Source organism: Hordeum vulgare, chromosome 3H, assembly GCF_904849725.1.
Source record: "Hordeum vulgare subsp. vulgare chromosome 3H, MorexV3_pseudomolecules_assembly, whole genome shotgun sequence".
In the NCBI taxonomy this organism is placed as follows: Eukaryota; Viridiplantae; Streptophyta; class Magnoliopsida; order Poales; family Poaceae; genus Hordeum; species Hordeum vulgare.
In genome coordinates this window covers 511,988,343-512,012,390 of record NC_058520.1, presented here as the reverse complement: position 1 = coordinate 512,012,390, position 24,048 = coordinate 511,988,343, and the positions used below count along the sequence as shown (strand labels likewise).

Here is a 24,048-nt window from a genome sequence, read left to right as displayed (position 1 = left end):
TCAAAGGTGTTTTGAGCATCACAGAGCATATGAGATGTTCGAGTAGCTGAAACTTGTTTTTCAAGACCATGCCCGTGTCGAGAGATATGAAGTCTCCGACAAGTTCTTTAGCTGTAAGATCAAGGAGAATAGTTCTGTCAATGAGCACATACTCAGATTGTCTGGGTTGCACAACAGCTTGACTCAGCTGGGAGTTGAACTTCCGGATGATGCGGTCATTGATAGAATCCTCTAGTTGCTTCCACCTAGCTATAAAGGCTTTGTAATGAATTACAACATGCAAGGGATGGAAAAGACTATTCCCGAGTTGTATTCAATGCTAAAATCTGCGGAGTTGCCCCAAGTACTTAGCGGATAAGAAGGCCGGCAATGTCAAAGGTATATGTGATATACTTGTTATTGATGTGTACCTTACCAGCGCTCGTAGTAGCTCCTGGTATTTGATACTGGTGTTGTTGCTCACATTTGCAACTCTAAGCAGGAACTACGGAACAAGCGTAGGTTGGGTAAGGACGAGGTGACGATGCCCGTCGGGAATGGTTCAAAGGTCGATGTGATCGCCGTCGGCACGCTACCTCTACATCTACCTTCGGGATTAGTTATAAACCTTAATAATTGTTATTTAGTACCAGCTTTAAGCATGAACATTGTATCGGTATCTTGCTTGATGCAAGATGGCTACTCATTTAAATGAGAGAATAATGGTTGTTCTATTTATATGAGTGGTATGTTTTATGGTCATGCCCCGCTGGTAAATGGTTCATTCCCGATGAATCTGGATCATGATGATACACATATTCATAGTGTGAGTGCTAAAAGATGTAAGGTTGATAATGATAGTCCCACATACTTGTGGCACTGCCGCCTTGGTCATATCGGCATAAAGCGCATGAAGAAACTCCATACATATGGAATTTTGGAGTCACTTGATTTTGAATCATTTGACACATGCGAGCCGTGCCTCATGGGCAAGATGACCAAGACACCATTCTCCGGAATAATGGAGCGAGCAACCAACTTATTGGAAATAATACATACCAATGTATGCGGTCTAATGAGTGTTGAAGCTCGCGGAGGCTATCGTTATGTTCTCACCCTCAATGATGATTTGAGTAGATATGGGTATGTCTACTTAATGAAGCACAAGTCTGAAACCTTTGAAAAGTTCAAGGAATTTCAGAATGAGGTGGAGAATCAACGTGACAAGAAAATAAAGTTCCTATGATCTCATCGTGGAGGAGAATATTTGAGTCACGAGTTTGGCACGCACCTAAGGAAATGTGGAATTGTTTCCCAACTCACCCCGCCTGGCACACCGCAACGTAACGGTGTGTCTGAACATCGTAATCGTACTTTATTGGATAAGGTGCAATCTATGATGTCTCTTACCGATTTACCCCTCTCATTTTGGGGATATGCATTGGAAACTGCCGCATTCACTTTAAATAGGGCACCGTCCAAATTCGTTAAGACGACACCGTATGAATTATGGTTTGGCCAGAAACCTAAGTTATCATTTCTCAAAGTTTGGGGTTGCGATGCTTATGTGAAGAAACTTCAACCAGAGAAGCTCGGACCCAAAGCAGAAAAATGTGTCTTCATAGGATACCCTAAGGAAACTATTGGGTACACCTTCTATCTTAGATGCGAAGGCAAGATCTTTGTTACTAGGAATGGATCCTTTCTAGAGAAAGAGTTTCTCTTGAAAGAAGTAAGTGGGGGGAAAATAGAACTTGATGAGGTAATTGTACCTCCTCTCGAACCGGAGAGTAGCGCAGCACAAGAAAATGTTTCTGAGGCGCCTGCACCAGCTGGAGATGAAGTTAATGATGATGATCATGAAACTTCGGATCAAGTTGCTATTGAACCTCGAAGGTCGACAAGGGTACGTTCCGCACCGGAGTGGTACAGCAACCCTGTCATGGAAATCATGTTGTTGGACAACAGTGAACCTTCGAATTATGAAGAAGCGATGGCGGGCCCGGATTCCAAAAAATGGCTTGAGGCCATGAAATCCGAGATAGGATCCATGTATGAGAACAAAATATGGACTTTGGTGGACTTGCCCGATGATCGGCGAGCCATAGAAAATAAATGGATCTTCAAGAAGAAGACTGACGCGGATGGTAATGTGACCATCTATAAGGCTCGACTTGTCGCTAAGGGTTATCGACAAGTTCAAGGGATTGACTACGATGAGACATGATCGCCGTAGTGATGCTAAAGTCGGTCCGAATCATGTTAGCAATTGCCACATTCTATGATTATGAAATTTGGCAAATGGACGTCAAAACAACATTCCTGAATGGCTTTCTTAAAGAAGAATTGTATATGATACAGCCGGAAGGTTTTGTCATTCCTAGCAATGCTAGCAAGGTATGCACGCTCCAGCGCTCCATCTATGGGCTGGTGCAAGCATCTCAGAGTTGGAACATTCGCTTTGATTAGGTGATCAAAGCGTTTGGGTTTATACAGACTTATGGAGAAGCCTATATTTACAAGAAAGTGAGTGGGAGCTCTATAGCATTTCCCATATTATATGTAGATGACATATTGTTGATGGGAAGTGATATAGAACTATTGGAAAGCATAAAGGCCTATTTGAATAAGAGTTTTTCAATGAAGGACCTTGGAGAAGTTGCTTACATATTAGGCATCAAGATCTATAGAGATAGATCGAGATGCTTCATAGGTCTTTCACAAAGCACATACCTTGACAACATATTGAAAAATTTCAATATGGGTAAGGCTAAGAAGGGGTTCTTCCCTGTATTACAAGGTGTGAGGTTGAGTTCGACTCAACGACCGACCACGACAGAAGAAATGGAGAAGATGAGTACCATCCCCTATGCTTCAGCCATAGGCTCTATTACGTATGCCATGCTGTGTACTAGACCTGATGTGAACCTTGACATAAGTTTGGTAGGGAGGTACCAGAGTGATCCAGGAGTGGATCACTGGACAGCGGTCAAGAACATCCTTAAGTACCTAAAAAGGACTAAAGATATGTTTCTCATATATGGAGGTACCGAAGAGCTCGTCGTAAAGGGTTATGTCGATGCTAGCTTCGACACAGATCCGGATGACTATAAGTCACAAACTAGATACATGTATATTTTGAATAATGGGATAGTTAGCTGGTGCAGTTGCAAGCGAAGCGTCATGGCGGCATCTACATGTGAAGCGGAGTACATCGCTGCTTTGGAAGCAGCACAAGGAGGAGTCTGGATGAAGGGGTTCATCACCGACATAGGAGTGATTCCTAGTGCGTCGGGCCCGATGACTCTGTTCTGTGACAACATTGGAGCTATTGCCATTGCAAAGGAGCCCAAGTTTCACAAGAAGCCCAAGCACATCAAGTGCCGCTTCAACTCCATTCGTTAATACATCCAGGATGGAGATATAGATATTTGTAAAGTACACACGGATCTGAATGTCGCAGACCCGTTGACAAAACCTCTTCCATGAGCAAAACATGATCAGCACCAGAACTCTAAGGGTGTTCGATTCATCATAATTTAACTAGATTATTGACTCTAGTGCAAGTGGGAGACTGTTGGAAATATGCCCTAGAGGCAATAATAAAGTTGTTATTATTATATTTTCAGTTCATGATAATTGTCTATTATTCATGCTATAACTGTATTAACCGGAAACCGTAATACATGTGTGAATATATAGATCGTAGTGTGTCCATAGTGAGCCTATGGTTGGCTAGCTCGTTGATGAACAGATGATCATGGTTTCCTGATCATGGACACTCAATGTCGTTGATAACGGGATCACATCATTGGGGAATGATGTGATGGACAAGACCCAATCCTAAGCGTAGCACTAGATCGTGTTGTTCGTGTACTAAAGCTTTTATAATGTCAAGTATCATTTCTTTAGACCGTGAGATTGTGCAACTCCCGGATACCGTAGGAGTGCTTTGGGTGTACCAAACGTCACAACATAATTGGGTGATTATAAAGGTGCACTACGGGTATCTCCGAAAGTATCTGTTGGGTTGTACGAATCGAGACCGGGATTTATCATTCCGTGTGATGGAGAGGTATCTCTGGGCCCACTCAGTAATCCATCATCATAATGAGCTCAGTGTGACCAAGGAGTTAGCCACGGGATGATGTGTTACGGAACGAGTAAAGAGACTTGTCGGTAAAAAGATTGAACAAGGTATGGGGATACCGACGATCGAATCTCGGGCAAGTACCATACCGATAGACAAAGGGAATTGCATATGAGATTGATTGAATCCTTGACATCGTGGTTCATCCGATGAGATCCTCGTGGAACATGTGGGAGCCAACATGGATATCCAGACCCCGCTGTTGGTTACTGGCCGGAGAGATGTCTCGGTCATGTCTGCACGTCTCCCGAACCCGTAGGGTCTACACACTTAAGGTTCGATGACGCTAGAGTTGTAAAGGGAATGGTATGTGGTTACCGAAGGTTGTTCAGAGTCCCAGATGAGATCCCGGACGTCACGAGGATCTCTGGAATGGTCCGGAGGTAAAGATTGATATATAGGAAGTCATGTTTTGGTCACCGGAAAATTTTGGGCTCATCTGTAGTGTACGAGGAGTGCCGGGAGGCTGCCGAAGGACCCCCGGGAGGGGTGTGACGACCAAAGAGGTTCATGTGCTGTTAGAGGAGGTGGACCAGCCCTTATTTGGATGGCCAAAGCCTTCCCTAAAGGCCCATGCGCATAGGGATAAAGGAGATAAGGCAAAAAAGCTTAAAAGGAAAGGAAGGAACAGTCCTACCAAGGGATTCCACCTCCCTTGTGGGAGGAGGACTCCTCCCTAGCTTCGGTCGAAGCTCTCCTCCTTGGAGGAGGGGCCAAGGAAGCCCTCCCTCTCCCTACTCCTATATATACTTGAGGTTTTGGTCTTTTGGGAACACATAATTAATCTCTCCCAAGGCACAACCCTCTCCCTCTCTTCTTCCTCCTCCGCAGCGCTTGGCAAAGCCCTGTCGGAGAACCACATAGCTCCACCACCACCACGCCGTCGTGTTGTCGGATCTCACCCTCAACTTCTCCTCTCTTCTTGCTGGATCAAGAAGGAGGAGATGTCACCGGGCTGTACGTGTGTTGAACGCGGAGTTACCGTGATTCGGCACATAGATCAAAATCCACCGCGATCTGAATCGCTGCGAGTACGACTCCATCAAACCGCATTCATAGTAACGCTTCCGCTTAGCGATTTTCAAAGGTATGAAGATGCTCTACAACCTCTCTCGTTGCCGGTTTCTCCATAGATAGATCCTTGCATGGCGTAGGAATTTTTTTGAAATTACTACGATCCCCAACAATGCCTACTACAAGAGAGATGCCATTAGGAAAAACTACGGCCCCTGGGTCTATTCAGTTATAAGTTTACAAACGCTATAATTATTTCGTTGCCTTTATTTACTTTGCAATTATTAACTTTCATTTATATACTTTACTTGCTTGCAAATAACGAGTCCAAGGGGATTGACAACCTCTTCCCGCGTTCGGTGCAAGTGTTTGCTTATTTGTGTGAAGTCGATGTAGGCGGGGGTTGGTTGTTACTCCTATTGGTTCAATTAACCTTGGTTCTCTAGTGAGGAAAATATTTATCTATACTATGTTGCATCATCAGTTCCTCTTCATGGAAAACCTAACGCATATCACAAATATCATGATACTTACCACACGTGTGGCATAATGGACATCCGACCACACGACCATGCGTGGCATACCCCTGACATGATCCTATGTGGGCGAACATTAGAACTGTCCAAACGTCCAGGCGCAGCTACTTCATGCCACACGTCGAACCAACAACAACTAGTCATCCCCACCCCGCACATGTGACACGAAGTAATTCAGCCTTGACTTTTTTTTATGGCAACTTTATTTATTCGAGGATGAAAACTTTAATTATAAAGCATGACAACTTCTCCATTTTGGATGACAATTTTTTTGGGGGTATCGTTTTTTCCAGATGACAATTTTAGTTGTAAAAACGTCGAGATAGTGTCACTTTGTGTCACACGTGTAGCACCTATCATTTTGGTTAACTGTAGTTGCCATGTCTAATTAACGGTAGTTACTATGTGTGATCAAACCATAATTATCATGTACAATCAACCATAGTTGTCATATGTAATTAACTAGTTGCCACATGTGATCAACTCTAGTTGCAAACTAGTTGATACGTGTGGTTCAACCATAGTTGTTATGTATGATCAATCATAGTTTTCATGTGTGATTAATTAGTTGTTACATATACACAACTATAGTTGTCATCTATCATCATATGAGCATCATGTGGACGAAAAGCAGTTCACCCGCACGACATCGTGAGCAGTGATGCGTTGATGGATCGAATGATGTCTGTATGGGCAAGGACCGGTTCACTCACACGCACTTTTTAATCCCTGAAGTTTGTAGCCTGTACTTACTGATCCCGGTCAATCTCAACCTGAAACCTGTCTATACCAGTTTGCCACCTAGGAAACCAATTATCCCGGCCGGGATCGGTCTAATGTCACTGACTTGACTGGTCCACATGACATATTTCTTTTTCCGAGAAACCGCGGCTAGCTGCATGTCATACCGCAGTGCAACTGTTCGTCGAGCCGTCGCGATGCACCTGTCCGTCGAGCCGTCGCGGTTGAGACGAGGGCCTCGTGGCCGGTTGTAGTAGGTAATGGGGAGGACAAGCTCCAACGGAGACGCGTGCACGCGGTGACTGGTTTGCTGCCCTGGTTCCTGTCCTTGCGGCCACTGGCCTCCTCGGCGATCGGGAGGTTGTCGAGGGACTTCCTCGCCGTCGACTTCGTCATCCCCGACCATCCGTTCGATCGGAGCTACACCATGCTCTCGGAATCGATTAGTTTTTCGCCACTTTCGTCGCATCGCCGTCGAGCTCGACGCATCCGGTCATCCCTGCACTCTCAAATTACGTCCACGAGCTCCATGGTAGCTCCTCTGTCGATCCCCTTCGGTTCGTAGCCGCTTGCCGTCGTCCCGATCTCATGCATACGTGTGCGTGTGTGTTGCTGTTGCCGCTACTTCGCTCTCGTCTGCCGCTGCTCTCGCCGAGCCCGTGCAGCCCCGTGCCTGCTGCTGCCGCCGCCTCCCACAGCTGTTGCGTAGTTACATGCTGCTGCTTGCTAGATGTTGCTCTGTGTGCCTCTAGCTATACTGTTGCCGCTGCCTTGCGTGCCTACTTGCTGCTGCTGGCTGCTACTAGCCACAGCTATTGCTCAAGCTGATGTCGCTGCTACCTGCTGCGTGCGCGCGCTCGCCTGTTGCCGCTGCTAGCCCGCGGGTGCGCCCGCTGTTGCCCTTGCCATCACTCGTTGCTGCTAGCCGCGGGCTCGCGACCTACGTTCGATGCCACCATGAATAGCTCAATTGCTTCCGCTGATTGATTTCTTTTGCCCGATGTGTCTGGATAAGTAGTAGCTTAGCAATCTAGCACCAAACACTCATATATGTGTTAATTAATTTAATCGATCTTGGCCTGATTGATATGATCGAATCTACGCATAACACAAAATTGCCAGCAAGGGTGCGACTACAAGCTCGTTTTCGCTGGGCACTAGCTCGGCTCCGGCACTGCAACGTCCATGACAAGGCTGATAGTGAACGTCTGCGGCGGCACCTGGGATGCGTGTGGGCACACTACACGCCCTTGTCCGCCGATCACCCCTAGGCGCGCCTTGCTGTTTTGCTGCATTGGTGCCGTCCAGGCATCTGCGCTTATTTCAGGAGAGAGAGGACGGGGTTGGGGCTGGAGGATGGATCTAACATGTGGGGTAGGGATGTAAGTGAGAGGTAGATATTAATACCAGGACAAGTGTTGAGATTGACCGGGATCAGTAAATACAAGGTACAAACTTCAGGGATTTAAAGATAAGGGTTTATTTACAACCAGGTCTGCAATATCAAGGATTAAAACAGACTTTACTCTGCTAGGCGCTAACCCCGGTCAGCCTACACTACACACATGCGTGGCCGGGCTGCACTCCCCCGTCTTCGCGCCCTGGGGATCGTGCGTCGGGTTCCGCTCCACCGAGGCGCGACCTGCATCGCATCGCGCCTGGGGGCGTGCTCCGAGGGCAGTACCACCAAACGACAGTACGACACTACACCCTCCGGGGCACTCCGGCGGTCCGGCCGGCACCGTCGGCGGTGTTTACAGCCAGCCCAAGGCCGGCAAAACATTGGCGCTTTCGAATCGATTACTCAGTTTTGCAATGCTAATTTGTGGTATTCCATTATTGCTAGCGTAATGCTGTATATGGAATTATATAGAATACTAACGTGATTTCAGATAAACAGACGTGGTCATCTTTAAGCCATTGAAGAACAGGAATACAGGATGAAGTTGAAGATGGAAAGCTTCTGTGGACAATTGCTGAATCTCGTGTCTGAATTGTGCACGCTATTCTGAGCACAATCTTGGCACCTTGAAGACGTTAACTGACAAGAAGAAGATAATGAGATGGTGCCATATGATTGCAGGTAAACTGTTGTTTTTCAGCTTGATGTCTAGGAACTGAATAAACAGTTATTAACACAGCAGTACTTCCCTCACAGCATACAGTTTTCTTATAGTTAATTTACTACTAGTAGCTTTTGGATGTCTACAAGTTTTTATTCACGGATTTGCTTGTACGCAACTAGCTGAGTTTTGTTTATGGGCTCATTCACGTCAACAACCGTTCGATAGGAGAGCAAGCCAAAATTCATGTTTCTGTGGAGATACGTGGGAACAACCTGTTATCTGATCTTTTTTTTTTTGCTCGATGCACGCTTGGCTGTTGGACCCGTTTGTATCAGGACGGGGAGCTGGTTGTGTTATGCCTTTGTCGTTGCTTTTTTATGAGAATGGTAGATATTTTGACTGTATGAGCGGATGAGCCTTGTTTTAAGTTAATACACCGTCTGATTTATGGCAACCATAACACAAACAAACATAACACAACCATCAACGAGAGATTTATGGCAAGTCTGTGAGCTTTTTTCTCCCATTTCCCCACTCACTCACTCAAATCTGATTTAACTTTTTTAGGGATCACTCTCTAAAATCTGAATGTATTATTTTCTATTAAACTTTTTCCTTGTTTCATCTTTTTCTTCATAACTTTATTTTATCGGTTTTGCTAAAACTCAGCTAGTTGAGTTTTAACTACGGTCCGGTCACTTTTCTAGCCCTCCGATCATCACGTTAAGATTTGTGATGGCTTTGAGCGACCGATGTGTGGCTCATCTATACGAGGGGCGACCCATGCCCGTTACAATTGCGTGTTTTTAATGCGGGGTTTCAATTGCGTGTTTTTAAGACAGGGTTGCAATTGCATATTTTTTAAGAGGGGCCGCAACTTCATGTTTTTAAGAGGGATCGCAACTGCATGTTTTCGAGAGGGGGCGCAATCGCATCTTTTTTCAAAGCGGGTTGAAACTGGATGTTTTCAAGAGGGGTCGCAACTGCATGTTTTCAAGAGGGGTCACAACTGCATGTTTTCAAGAGGAGGCGCAACTACATCTTTTGTCATGACGGGGTCGAAACTGCATATTTTCAAGAGGGGACGCAACTACATGGTATTTAAGAGGGGCCGCAATTGCATGCTTTCTAAGAGGGGTTGCAATTCCATGTTTTCAAGAGGGAGCTGCAACCGCTTCTTTTATCAAGTCGGGTCGAAGCTGCATGTTTTCAAGGGGGTCGCAACTACGTGTTTTTAAGACGGTGTCGCAAGTGCATATTTTCAAAAGGGATTGCAACTACATCTTTTTTAGGATGGGCTGCAATTGCATGTTTTCAAGAGGGGACGCAACTACATTTAGGACAGTAAAACTGAACTAAATCCCTGCCCTCTCACGACCTCATAGTTTTTGACCGTCCATTGTTATGATTGGATCATTTAGGGGCGTTAGATGTTCTGTCCTAAAGGGCAGCTTCTCCGCAGGAAAAATCTAAGCTCTCTCGTTAACTGAGCCTTTACACCCAGCCCAATAAGGTATAAAGGCCGGAATCCGTTCGTCCTAAGAGCCACGGCCACCGATCGATCTCTATTCCTCCAATAGAAAAAATATCACTTCGTGGCACCAGGAGTGGATCCGTCAATTGCTGCGAGAGAGAGGGTCGTCGTGGGAGAGATGGGATCTGGGAAGCCGATGCGGACCAGCCCGAGAGAGGAGAAGATGGATTCATCAGTGCACGAAAAGGAGATGAGGAGGTGGATCCATCGGTGCATGAACGGGAGAGGAGGGACCCAGTTGCTGCAGGCAATTCAGATCGAGGATATGGCTGCTCGTTCGAGCGAAACTGCCCGCCTGAAATTTAATGGGCGCATCAATCTTCAGTTTCCTGCGCAGATTCATGACAGGGGATGTTCCCATCGTTTTCGCTGCCTTGGGGTGTTATAAGTACCTCTGTATATATGCTTCATCCCCTGTCACTCTTCGAGCCCCTGTTCGCTGTTAATCGGTCATCCCTGGAACGAGCCGACGGTGAGCCACTCACTGCATCATTTTTTAGCCCCACATCCTCTGTTCTCTATGCTCATTTTCAGCTCTGATCTTCTCTACGGACACGCCATCGTCCTTCTCTGCCATCCGCAGTCGTGGTTTGTGGATTCTATGTCATCTTGGATTCTATCTAACCATCCTGACTACCCAGGTGTGCGGTCTAATCCAGCTATCCATGGCCTGATAGCCATAAGGGCGTTGCATGGTCGCGCTATTCATTCTGTTCGTTGGAGAAGTGGTCCTCCTCTGTTTGATATACTGTGGAAATTTTTCAGACAATTGGGTATGAAATGGTTATAGAAATGGGAGATGAAGTATTGGACATATGCAGCAACGAGGACACAAGGATGGAAAAGAAGTGGTCCACTTCTATCAGCTGAGAGTTGTACAAGTACAAAAAATCTCCACATTATCTATTGAATTGTTTCATCTCAGAGACTATCGTTTAACAATATTAATTGTTTGTAGTTGTTCTATTGTAGATGTTTGATTGGACAAAGTACTCCTTCCAGGATACAGTAAACTTTATTTGGGAGGCACTATAGTATGATTTAAGGAGAAGTCTGGCGTTCCTTTTATATTATGATTTGACTCAAATATGTCCGCGAAGATGGCAAATGGCAGTTCTCTATTTTAGGCAACAATAGTTTCTTCATTTCATATAATAAGATATTTTTTAGGAAAAATAATAATAGGAACCACTGTTTTTAATGGATGCTTTTATGTTATTCCCTGTCGGAGTTAGAGATCCTCCAATAGCAGATTAGGAGAAAATAATAGTTGAAAGACTGAATCAATTTTGTTCTCTAATTAGTGTATGACTCTACCATGTTTATACTTGCGGACAAGAGAACTTGTTAAGTTTTTCATTGTTTTTCAGAAGTTCCTTTTATGAAATCTAACACAATGTCCTTCTTCTGTTTCCTGGATTAATATCATTGCAACGCGGACTTCTTTTCCTTATATCATTATGTTTGTTTGTGATGACCCGCAAGGGTGTTATTTTGTATTCTGCACACACCAGTTTGTTCAATCCAAATAAGCAGACAATATAAACTGTTTGCCATAATTTGCAATTTTTATGTGTTGTTGGTTTGTGGCCTTCTTGATTTAGTTTGGCGGCCGACATATTTGAATGTCATCCGCATGTTCAAAATTGATAAAGGAATTATAAGAGGGACATATATAATTGGATGCTTCTTGATCTCTGTTATAATTGCCAATATAGTACATGTTCGTGAGTTTGTTTTGTCTACACGGAATACTCTCTACAGAGAGTGCTACCATCTATTTATTTCCAGAGGGATGCCAAGGTAGCAACTAAGTAGCTAATTAGTTCCAGCATAAGTACATGACACAAATATTTCATCTGACCTGTAAGTAGTATTTCCCATGTTCTTTCTATACTTGCTCTTTGCTCTTTTACTGTATTTTCTAACCCCCTACTGCATATTAATTGACTAAAGGAAAACCAATGTCTATATACACAGGAGTCAATAAAGTGTCAAAGTACAATATATTGGAAACTACTAACATCTTATATATATGTTGCATTATATATTAGCATCCAGATTTTTATTTTACTCACATGAATTATCTCTTTGAATAATGTGGACCCATTTTAGGCATTAATATTGTACTATTACATAAAGATAACACATTAGGTACTATATAATCAGCATTTATTTTTCTCAATGTGATGCCAAGCAAACTCGCAGCAAATGTTATTAAACCTGACAACCCGTGAAACAACAAGACTACTCTCGAACAACCTAGATGATGTGTATGACCAGATAAAGGACCTTAAGTAAGCCAACATGCATTTTAGGGGTACTGGCCCTTTGTCCAACAACATGGTAATGAGGCCAAACCAAGTTGAGTTGTAGACGCATGTCACATGATCAAGGCGGTGTCGGTGAAATTAGAAAAGCAACAACATAGCTTCAGTTTTGTAGACAATACTCAATTTATTTTAAACATGATGACAAGATATGTATGCTCGGGTGTAGTTCCTTTCATGGGGTTACAGAATCTTATCTGTTCAAGATAAATGTAAGTTTTCTTGTGGGGCTTCAACAATTTTAGAAATACATAGAGATAGTTTAGATAATATGTTATTCAATTTGTTTTAGTATTTGTATGCCCAAATTTTATTTTCTTAGTATTTCTATTGGTTTCCTCACTATTTGTATTTTTAGATGTCATAATGCTAGCCTTTGTGAGATAGTGCCAGAGTCAAAAGAGGTCACGATCAATTACAAAACATGTATCCATCAACGATCGTAATTCAAAACTCATTGTAATTAAGAGCCAAAAATTAAGGAGACAACCACAAGTTGCTAGAAGGCACAATACTTTAGAACATTGCAAACATTGAATTTAAATTATTTCATATCCTAAGAACTGTAAGAGCCAAAATAGACAGGCGCGGCAACCCGCGCCATTAAAGATCTAGTGTTATTTAAGAGGGGCCGCAATTGCATGCTTTTCATGAGGGGTTGCAACTCCATGTTTTCAAGAGGGAGCTGCAGCCGCTTCTTTTATCAAGTCGGGTCGAAGCTGCACGTTTTAAGGTGGGTCGCAACTGCGTATTTTTAAGCCGGTGTCGCTGCATGTTTTTCAAAAAGGATCGCAACTGCATAATTTTTAAGACGGGCTGCAATTGCATGTTTTCAAGAGGAGACGCAACTACATGTTATTTAAGAGGGGGCATAAGTGCATGCTTTTCAAGAGGGGTTGCAACTCCAAGTTTTCAAGAGGGAGCTGCAACCGCTTCTTTTATCAAGGTCGAAGCTGCATGTTTTCAAGGTGGGTCGGAACTCCGTGTTTTTAAGACAGTGTTGCAACTGCATGCTTTTCAACAGGGATCGTAACTGCATAATTTTTAGGACGGGCTGCAATTGCATGTTTATAAGAGGGAACGCAACTACATGTTATTTAAGAGGGGCCGCAATTGCATGCTTTTCAAGAGGGGTTGCAACTCCATGTTTTTAAGAGGGAGCTGCAACCGCTTGTTTTATCAAGTCGGGTCGAAGCTGCATGTTCTCAAGATGGGTCGCAACTGCGTCTTTTTAAGACGGTGTCGCAACTGCATGTTTTTCAAGAGGGATCGCAACTGCATAATTTTTAGGACGGTCTGCAATTGCATGTTTTCAAGAGGGAGTCGGAACTGCATGTTTTCAAAACATATCACAACTCCATGTATTCCAAGGAGCCGCGGTTGCATGCTTTCAAGGCATGTCATAAGTGCATGTATTTTAATGGGTGTCGCAATTGCATTGTTTCAATAATTTTGGTATATTCAGATTTTACTTTGATTTTACTTTTGGAAAAATCATGAGCTTTTTGTAGAAGGCTCTGTACATTTTGAGAAGTTGTTATTGTCCCCCAAATTGATGACTTTCAAAATCGTGAACTTTTTTGTAACATTTATGATTTTTTAAAGTTTAAAAACCTTTTTTGAATTCATGATCATTTTTATAAAATTCTTGAACATTTTTCGTATTTAAAGAATATTTCTCATGTACGTGAACATTTTAAAATTGACAAATGATTTTCAGAATAAAAAATCACATGGTATATGGGGAAATGGAGCCAATAACGGGCTCTCTTACTAATAATGCTCTTAGGCCAGCCCCAAAAAAAACAGAATACAACTAGGATAACATCAGCCGAGGTGAAAGATTGTTTCAAAAAAGAAAAACTGAAGTGAATGAGACCATAGTTATGTCTCAGCTAGATGAGTTCTAGCCAATCCCTTTTGTTTATGCCTGTTATAAATACAGTTTACAAGAGATCGTGCCGAGCATTGAAATAAAATTGCCCTCGCCAATCCACTCCACTAGAGCAAGAGACTTTCTTGAAGAAAGTAACAAGAATTCTTTGACGAGCATTGTTACTTTCTTGAAGAAAGAAAGTAACAAGAATTTTTACTCCAAGCTACCTACCATTCATTGCATCCCCTGTAAAACTGGTCCCAGTGTGGGTTTGAGAATAATCCGTGTCCGTGCTCTTCCCAATATTTACCCCAGGTTCGTTTGGATCTGGCAATGTTGCATTCTCACTGCTCAGCATCATGACAACTGAAGACATCAGTGGCCTGTTCTTAGGATGCACTTCAACACATAGCAGAGCAACCTGTATGCATCTGAGCACCACACTGTAGTCAATGGAGCCACCCATTGCTTCATCCAGTAAATCCGCACTCCGGCCTTCTTTCCACAACTTCCATGACTAAAAATGATCAACATAATTGTACATTAGTAACATAAAGTAACAAACGATCAAAATCAATCACTTTTGACAGTTAGTACTTACATAACCAAGGAGGCTCAGATCAAGCTCATCGTCGTAAAAGCCTCGATTCTTCTTGCCAGTGATGATCTCTAGCACCAGTACACCGAAGCTATAGATATCAGATTTCATAGAGAACACGCCATCCATTGCATATTCTGGAGACATATAGCCACTGAAGACCACCATATCACTAGTCAGCGTGAAAGCTCATTCTCGAAAGCTAATATATGTTACATATCGATCGAGAGATACTACTCACTATGTACCGATGACCTTTGTGGTATATGCAGTTGTCTGATCACCTCCAAACATTCTTGCGATACCAAAATCTGAGATTTTGGGAATCATATTTTTGTCTAGTAACACATTGCTTGCCTTTAGATCCCTATGGATGATCCTGACCCTTGAATCCTCATGGAGATATAGCAAACCCCGTGCAATCCCCAGAACGATCTCAAATCGGTTCTTCCATCCTAGTAACTTGCGCTTTCCTTCATCTGCACAACATTTCAATTGAGGTAAACACATTGTAAATGCAATGTCATCACAAGTAGTAATTAGAAGTTATTTCTGTAAAATAAGCTGACCAAATATGAATGTGTCTAGGCTGTTGTTGTGCATGAACTCGTACACTAGCATTCTCTCTTGGTCATCGATGCAGCAGCCCAGCAACCTCACGAGATTCCTGTGCTGAAGCTTTGCTATCAGTTTTACCTCGTTCTTGAATTCCACAACTCCCTGTACTGATTTCTTGGATAACCTTTTTACAGCTACTTCTTGTCCATCTTCAAGTTTTGCCTGTTCATCGGTTTGGAGGTCTGTTAGAGTCTACATCACTTAAAATGGACGAAGTTATTATACCGTTACTTGGTTCTCATCCTACCATATAAACGGGGCCAAATCCACCTTGTCCTATCTTACTATCAGCAGAGAAGTTGTCTGTTGCAGCTAGAATCACTTCTAAATCAAAGAATGGAAGTTCAAGATCTTTTTCGCTGCTCATCCTGCTCCCATTGAGTTGTTGATCCTGTTTCGTCCTCAGGGCTGAACGTTTCCTGATCCCTAGGGGAAACACGTCGCCCCTTCTACTTGGTGGCATTTCGGTCCGACGCTTTGTGCTCGCATTGTTTCTCAAGTAATAGCAGCAGGCAACTGCCACCACAAGAAGCACGCCAAAAATAGTTGTGACGACAGGGATCACCACGCTCCTGTTTGGACGCCGACGGTTAGCTGAAATAAAACAGCAGTGAACATGAGGTAAGCCTGCCTAACACTGCACCGCTATGCTTGTTCCCATTAAGTAGTTATTAACTATTTTAGTGCAAGCATGCTTGCTCTTAATCTACCATATCCATATGCTTTTGATAATTATTAAGGTGTTGGCCACTGCGAAGCTAGTTCGTGTTGCACGTTTAATCTTTGTTTGATTGTGGACTGCATTGCGCCTAATCCAGCGATTGTGAATATGTGATACAGACATCCTACCAGTAGAAGAATAAATGGCTACTTGCAATTTTACCCAATGACTGACTGACGGTTATTTGTTTGTCAACGTCCGTATGTATCAATGTATGCTGCGGCAAATGAATTCACACATATAATCTTCAATTGTTTCTCCTCTTGTGCTATATTTTCTCATCAGTTCATTATACTGCATAAATTTTACAGTTATCTGCCTTTAAAAAAATGTTCTGATCAGTTCAGACTTCTGGTCGAACTGGCCGGTGCATCTACATTTCTATATGGTATATGAAATCCAAGTGGTCGTTTAAGAGAATTGAGCAAGTAATATGATCATGAACATTCAACCAAGATACTAGAAAACTTCACATAATGTAATTTTGCTACTAATATTGAACTGCAGAATAACTAAAGAAAGCTTTAATAAATTCATGGAAGTCCTAACCTTCGGTGTTCAAGGCGTCGATCTCTGAACGCGCGAGCCGGATATACACATCCTGCACGACCACCGGGTACTGCCTCATGTCAAGCAGATCGACGCCCCAAATGACGCACCCGCGGTTGATCCCGCCGCTGACGTTCGCGGCGGAGTAGGCTCTGCAGCTGCAGTTAGCCAGGCACACATGCCTGCACCGGTCCAGCGTCATGTCGGCATACACCGTCGCGTTGGTCGCCTCCGGCAGCTTCATCCGGTTCACCGGCCAGAACCCGTCTCCGGCGCCGCAGCTCAGGTCGGTTACCCTTACACATCCCCCTTTCCCGTTCCTGTGGTCCGATTGCTCCGGTGACCGCGGCTTGAACCCCGGCAGGCAGCTACACTTGGGGGGCTGGCCAACCTCGCATACCCCAAAACCGAAAGCACCGCACTTGTAGTAGCTGTCGCAAGGGTCGTTTGGGTGGTACCAGTAGCTGCTCCACGCGCCATTGCCCCACACGTAGCTCTGCAGCTGCCCCGTCGCGCCGTCCAGGATCAGCCGCGACAGGGCCGACGGGTCGCTGACGTAGTAGGCGTAGTATGTCTCCTCGGCGTTGGACACCACCGTGAATGTGTAGCCCTCGGTATGGAGGTTTTGCACGCCGGTGAGCACCACGCCGTTCCACGGCCCGCTCGCGTAGATCCTCTCCGGGCCACGGAAAAGGAAGAACTCTGGCAGCCCGCCCATGACCAGCTTGAACGTGTAGGCTCCCGGCGAGGGGTCAGTCGGGCTTGTACACGACGTGATGTTTCTGGCGATGCCGCTCTTGAGGTCCACCCCTAGCTTCATGCCGGGGAGCAGCGTGTCCGTCGGGTAGTCGAAGCTCTGCCACGCCACGCTCTGACTCGACCCACTGCCATCATAGCCCCTTACCACAAAGTTGCCGTTGTCGAGAAGCTGGGCGGTGGCCTTGGTGGTTATGTCTCTGGCACTGGCAGGCGCCGCGGAGGACCAGAGGGTGGTGTTCCGGCCGTCGACGATGAAGAGGCGGCCGTCAGGGGAGAGCGTGAGGACGCCGGGGGAGCTGGCGACCGGGTTCTGGCGGTTGGCGACCCACACGACGGTCTGTTCCGGGATGCCCGCGTACCAAATGCCGAGGTAGGCTCTGGCATCGGAGCTTCCCGGCGGGTTGTAGAAGCCGAGCTTGAAGGTCCCACCGGCTGAGACGAGCGTCTGGTTGCCGGTGATGGACGCGCCATGGCCGATGGTGTCGGTGGCGATGGAGATGGAGATGGAGAGGAAGGTGCCGGCGAAGACGATGAGGAGAGCGCGCGCAGGCGCCCTCATCCTCTCTCCTCGCGCCCTCATCCTCTCTCCTCGCGCCCTCATTAGAATCGGGCGCCCGATTACGAGCGTAGTTTGTGACTCGAGGACGGCCTGAGACTCTGCATGAGCGCGCGGTGGGTGTCGTGCGAGAGAATGGATGCGTGAGTGGCAACCCATAAACTTCAAATCAGCGTGACAGCGTGAAACAGCAGTGAGAAGAAGTAGTATGATTGAGTATTTCACAACATGTTTATTAGCAGCAGGAATAGGCAGTTTGCGCAGGTCAACGTTGGCCCTCCGGAAATAGCTGGTTTTCGCTGCACAGAGCCAGTCTGGCGTCTGGCGGAGCCCGACTCCACCAAACTGGACCGGACAGTGGTGCAGGCCGGGTATTCAAACTTCAACGGATCTTTATTTGTTCGAAAGAACTTCAACGGATCTGATACGATGGCAGTTCGATATTGCGATATCGTGGTATCGGATCCGAACAATGCGGTACATCCAGTTCAAATTTGTCCGGTGCAACCGGTACTTCCAGGTCAAAAACATTAAGTATTTTGCATAGCATCAAAGTGGCTGTAGTTTAGTGGTGAGAATTCCACGTTGTGGCCGTGGAGACCTGGGCTCGAATCCCAGCAGCCACATCTCGCTCAATTTTTTTCCGTTTTGAAGAAAATAAGTATTTTCCATAGACAAAATCTATGCAGAAGGATGTAAAAAATAATGCGTTGTTTGTTTCTCATCAGCCCTCTAGGTCAAATTTTGGATTGAACTATATAGCAAATTAATTTTAATTTTTTAATTGGTTTTTGACCCGCTTTTATAGATAAAACACATAGAGTTTTTTAATTTTAGTTTTTGTCACATAGACCTGGGCTCGAATCCCAGCAGCCACATCTCGCTTAATTTTTTTTTCCTTTTCGAAGAAAATAAGTATTTTCCATAGACAACAGCAGAAGGATGTGAAAAATAATGCGTTGTTTGTTTCTCATCAGCCTTGTAGGTCAAATTTCGGATTGAACTATATAGCAAATTAATTTTAGTTTTTAATTAGCTTTTGACCCGCTTTATAGATAAAACACACCGAGTTTTTTAGTTTTCGTTTTTTGATAGTGCAGAAGCCCACAACATGGGTCGTCGTCCCTGATCGCCCGACGCCTGGGTCGCCTCCTGTTAGGGCAACTCACGCAGAGATCCACCCAGCTCCCGGGCCGGTTCCACCCCGTTATCCTCTCCGTCGCCGCTGGATGAAGCCATCGGGCGAAGCCCTGACCGGCCGATGGCGGCGGCGGAGGATCACTTTCCTCCCGCATTAGGATCTGGTGAGGCAGGTCACCCATTGGCGCTGGGGCGCCTCGCCCCGATCTGTGTCGTGGTGGCGCGACGGCTGGCCTCCGGCGATGGCTGAAGGCGGCGGCGTGGTGGGCGGAGGCGACGTGGAAGATCGGGTGGTGCAGCCTGCTGGGCGCGTCCGCGTGGTCGCGATGGCCATGGTGGTTGTGGACAGCGGTTTGGCGGTTCGGCGGCGACGGAATTTGGCTAGTGGTGACGGAATTTGGCCGGTGGCGGCGGCTACGTTCGGCCTGGATCCCGAGGCAGCGGCCCTGGACGGTGGAGGCAAATGAAGGCCGGGTTGTCCGCGGCGGCATGACGTGGTGCAGTCCCCGTCCAAGGAGGATCTGCGCCCGCGATCTTGTGGTCTTTCACTACGTATTCGTTCGGATCAGAAACGGTGACAAGCGCGTGAGATCCATCTCAGCGGCTCTCGCAGTCTGGCGAGGAGGGGTGGGAGCACTTCTCCCAGGCTCCAGTGGTGGCACACTCAGGCAATGGCCGGTGCGCATACGGTGGCAGTGCTGTCGTGGATGGTCGCCGAATTTAGGCGGCTGGATCTGGGGCTTGGAAGGTGGTCGGGACGGTGCACAGGTTGTCTGGTGGATTTTTTTGGACGGATCCGGGTGAAAACCTTGTCTTCGGCCGGTGGGCGGAGCCGATGATGACAACGCCCTTATTGTTGTTTCCTTCATTGAAGGCATCATCGAGGTGAAGGTCCCAACTCCACCCAACACCTCCGGGGAAACCCTAGATTAGTAGATCGGACGACGGCGACACTCTTGTGTCGTTTCCCCTTGGGGACATCTTTCTTGGAGGTGTACGCTGTTGGAATTATGCCCTAGAGGCAATAATAAATGTATAGTTATTATTATAATTCCTGTATCAAGATAATAGTTTATTATCCATGCTATAATTGTATTGAATGAAGACTCATTTACATGTGTGGATACATAGACAAAACACCGTCCCTAGCATGCCTCTAGTTGGCTAGCCAGTTGATCGATGATAGTCAGTGTCTTCTGATTATGAACAAGGTGTTGTTACTTGATAACTGGATCACGTCATTGGGAGAATCACGTGATGGACTAGACCCAAACTAATAGACGTAGCATGTTGATCGTGTCATTTTGTTGCTACTGTTTTCTGCGTGTCAAGTATTTATTCCTATGACCATGAGATCATATAACTCACTGACACCGGAGGAATGCCTTGTGTGTATCAAACGTCACAACGTAACTGGGTGACTATAAAGATGCTCTACAGGTATCTCCGAAGGTGTTAGTTGAGTTAGTATGGATCAAGACTGGGATTTGTTACTCCGTATGACGGAGAGGTATCTCGGGGCCCACTCGGTAATACAACATCACACACAAGCCTTGCAAGCAATGTAACTTAGTGTAAGTTGCGGGATCTTGTATTACGGAACGAGTAAAGAGACTTGCCGATAAACGAGATTGAAATAGGTATGCGGATACTGACGATCGAATCTCGGGCAAGTAACATACCGAAGGACAAAAGGAATGACATACGGGATTATACGAATCCTTGGCACTGAGATTCAAACGATAAGATCTTCGTAGAATATGTAGGATCCAATATGGGCATCCAGGTCCCGCTATTGGATATTGACCGAGGAGTCTCTCGGGTCATGTCTACATAGTTCTCGAACCCGCAGGGTCTGCACACTTAAGGTTCGACGTTGTTTTATGCGTATTTGAGTTATATGGTTGGTTATCGAATGTTGTTTGGAGTCCCGGATGAGATCATGGACGTCACGAGGGTTTCCGGAATGGTCCGGAAACGAAGATTGATATATAGGATGACCTCATTTGATTACCGGAAGGTTTTCGGAGTTACCGGGAATGTACCGGGAATGACGAATGGGTTCCGGGAGTTCACCGGAGGGGGGCAACCCACTCCGGGGAAGCCCATAGGCATTTGGGGGGGTCACACCAGCCCTTAGTGGGCTGGTGGGACAGCCCACCAATCCCCTATGCGCCAAGAGAGAAAAAATCAAAGGAGAGAAAAAAAAGGGAAGAAGTGGGAAGGGGGAAGGACTCCCTCCCACCAAACCAAGTAGGACTCGGTTTGGGGGGGGAGAGTCCTCCCCCCTGGCTCGGCCGACCCCTTGGGGATCCCTTGGACCCCAAGGCAAGGTCCCCCTCCCTCCTCCTATATATATGGGGCTTTTAGGGCAGATTTGAGACGACTTTCTCACGGCTGCCCGACCACATACCTCCATAGTTTTTCCTCTAGATCGCGTTTCTGCGGAGCTCGGGCGGAGCCCTGCTGAGACGAGATCATCACCAACCTCCGGAGCGCCGTCACGCTGCCGGAGAACTCTTCTACCTCTCCGTCTCTCTTGCTGGATCAAGAAGGCCGAGATCATCGTCGAGCTGTACGTGTGCTGAACGCGAAGGTGCCGTCCGTTCGGTACTAGATCGTGGGACTGATCGCGGGATTGTTCGCGGGGCGGATCGAGGGACGTGAGGACGTTCCACTACATCAACCGCGTTCTCTAACGCTTCTGCTGTACGATCTACAAGGGTACGTGGATCACTCATCCCCTCTCGTAGATGGACATCACCATGATAGGTCTTCGTGCGCGTAGGAAAATTTTTGTTTCCCATGCGACGTTCCCCAACAGTGGTATCAGAGCTAGGTTCATGCGTAGATGTCTTCTCGAGTAGAACACAAAAGGTTTTGTGGGCGGTGATGTGCGTTTTGCTGCCCTCCTTAGTCTTTTCTTGATTCCGCGGTATTGTTGGATTGAAGCGGCTTGGACCGACATTACTCGTACGCTTACGAGAGACTGGTTTCATCGTTACGAGTAACCCCCTTTGCTCAAAGATGACTGGCAAGTGACGGTTTCTCCAACTTTAGTTGAATCGGATTTGACCGAGGAGGTCCTTGGATGAGGTTAAATAGCAACTCATATATCTCCGTTGTGGTGTTTGCGTAAGTAAGACGCGATCCTACTAGATACCCTTGGTCACCACGTAAAACATGCAACAACAAAATTAGAGGACGTCTAACTTGTTTTTGCAGGGTATGATTGTGATGTGATGTGGCCAACGATGTGATGTGATATATTGGATGTATGAGATGATCATGTTGTAATAGAAATATCGACTTGCACGTCGATGGTACGGAAACCGGCAGGAGCCATAGGGTTGTCTTTATACTAACATATGTGCTTGCAGATGCGTTTACTATTTTGCTAGGATGTAGCTTTAGTAGTGATAGCATAAGTAGCACGACAACCACGATGGCAACACGTTGATGGATGATCATGGTGTGGCGCCGGTGACAAGAAGATCGTGCCGGTGCTTTGGTGATGGAGATCAAGAAGCACGTGATGATGGCCATATCATGTCACTTATGAATTGCATGTGATGTTAATCCTTTTTGCACCTTATCTTGCTTAGAACGACGGTAGCATTATGAGGTGATCTCTCACTAAAATTTCAAGACGAAATTGTGTTCTCCCCGACTGTGCACCGTTGCTACAGTTCGTCGTTTCGAGACACCACGTGATGATCGGGTGTGATAGACTCAACGTTCACATACAACGGGTGCAAAACAGTTGCGCACGCAGAACACTCGGGTTAAGCTTGACGAGCCTAGCATGTGCAGACATGGCCTCGGAACACATGAGACCGAAAGGTCGATCATGAATCATATAGTTGATATGATTAGCATAGGGATGCTTACCACTGAAACTATTCTCAACTCACGTGATGATCGGACTTGGGATAGTGTAAGTGGATCATGAACCACTCAAATGACTAGAGAGATATACTTTTTGAGTGGGAGTTTAGCATATAATTTGATTAAGTTGAACTCTAATTATCTTGAACATAGTCTAAATCCACTTTGAATATATTTGTGTTGTAGATCATGGCTCACGCAAGTGTCATCCTGAATTTTAATACGTTCCTAGAGAAAGCTAAGTTGAAAGATGATGGAAGCAACTTTGTAGACTGGGCTCGTAATCTTAAGCTAATCTTACAAGCTGGAAAGAAGGATTATGTCCTTAATGCTGCGCTAGGAGATGAACCACCCGCTACGGCTGATCAGGATGTTAAGAACGCTTGGTTAGCACGTAAGGAGGACTACTCAATAGTTCAATGTGCAGTCTTGTATGGCTTAGAACCGGGACTTCAACGTCGCTTTGAGTGTCATGGAGCATTTGAGATGTTCTAGGAGTTGAAGTTTATCTTTCAGAAGAACGCCCGGATCGAGAGGTATGAGACCTCCGATAAATTCTATGCTTGCAAGATGGAGGAAAACTCGTCTGTCAGTGAACATGTGCTCAAAATGTCTGGGTACTCAAACCGTCTAGCTGAACTGGGGATTGAACTCCCGCAAGAAGCTATCACTGACAGAATCCTTCAATCACTGCCGCCAAGCTACAAAGGCTTTGTGTTGAACTACAACATGCAAGGGATGAACAAGTCTCCCGGCGAGTTGTTTGCGATGCTGAAAGTCGCAGAGTCTGAACTCCGTAAAGAGCATCAAGTGTTGATGGTGAGCAAGACCACTAGTTTCAAGAGAAACGGCAAAGGCAAGAAGGGCAATTCGAAGAAGAGCGGCAAGCCTGTTGCCAATCCGCCGAAGAAACCCAAGGCTGGACCTAAGCCTGAAACAGAGTGCTTCTATTGCAAGGGTATGGGTCACTGGAAGCGCAATTGCCCCAAGTAT

General features: G+C 45.7%; 1 protein-coding gene and 1 non-coding gene across 2 annotated transcripts; one reads left to right on the top strand and one right to left on the bottom strand.

Moving 5' to 3' along the window:
• Window positions 1-14,123: 14,123 nt before the first annotated feature.
• Window positions 14,124-18,148, bottom strand: LOC123440341 (receptor-like serine/threonine-protein kinase SD1-8). The gene is made up of 6 exons (XM_045116912.1): window positions 16,713-18,148; window positions 15,690-16,036; window positions 15,394-15,604; window positions 15,066-15,303; window positions 14,828-14,978; window positions 14,124-14,743 (listed from the first exon to the last, which is right to left on the bottom strand). Exons 1-6 carry the CDS (start codon window positions 18,070-18,072, stop codon window positions 14,450-14,452), a joined length of 2,601 nt encoding a protein of 866 aa, XP_044972847.1. The 5' UTR covers window positions 18,073-18,148; the 3' UTR covers window positions 14,124-14,449.
• Window positions 18,149-18,581: 433 nt separating this feature from the next.
• TRNAH-GUG lies at window positions 18,582-18,653 on the top strand. The gene has a single exon. It is a non-coding gene; the product is annotated as a tRNA-His (tRNA).
• Window positions 18,654-24,048: the final 5,395 nt, after the last annotated feature.

Bases quoted from the DNA above. Each gene is read 5' to 3' on its own strand.
- LOC123440341 (XM_045116912.1), bottom strand. From the start codon at position 18,072: ATGAGGGCGCGAGGAGAGAGGATGAGGGCGCGAGGAGAGAGGATGAGG. The intron at 16,037-16,712 runs GTTAGGACTTCC...GTTTTATTTCAG, and splicing joins CGACGCCTTGAACACCGAAG to CTAACCGTCGGCGTCCAAAC. The intron at 15,605-15,689 runs GTAGGATGAGAA...ACCGATGAACAG, and splicing joins GATTTGGCCCCGTTTATATG to GCAAAACTTGAAGATGGACA.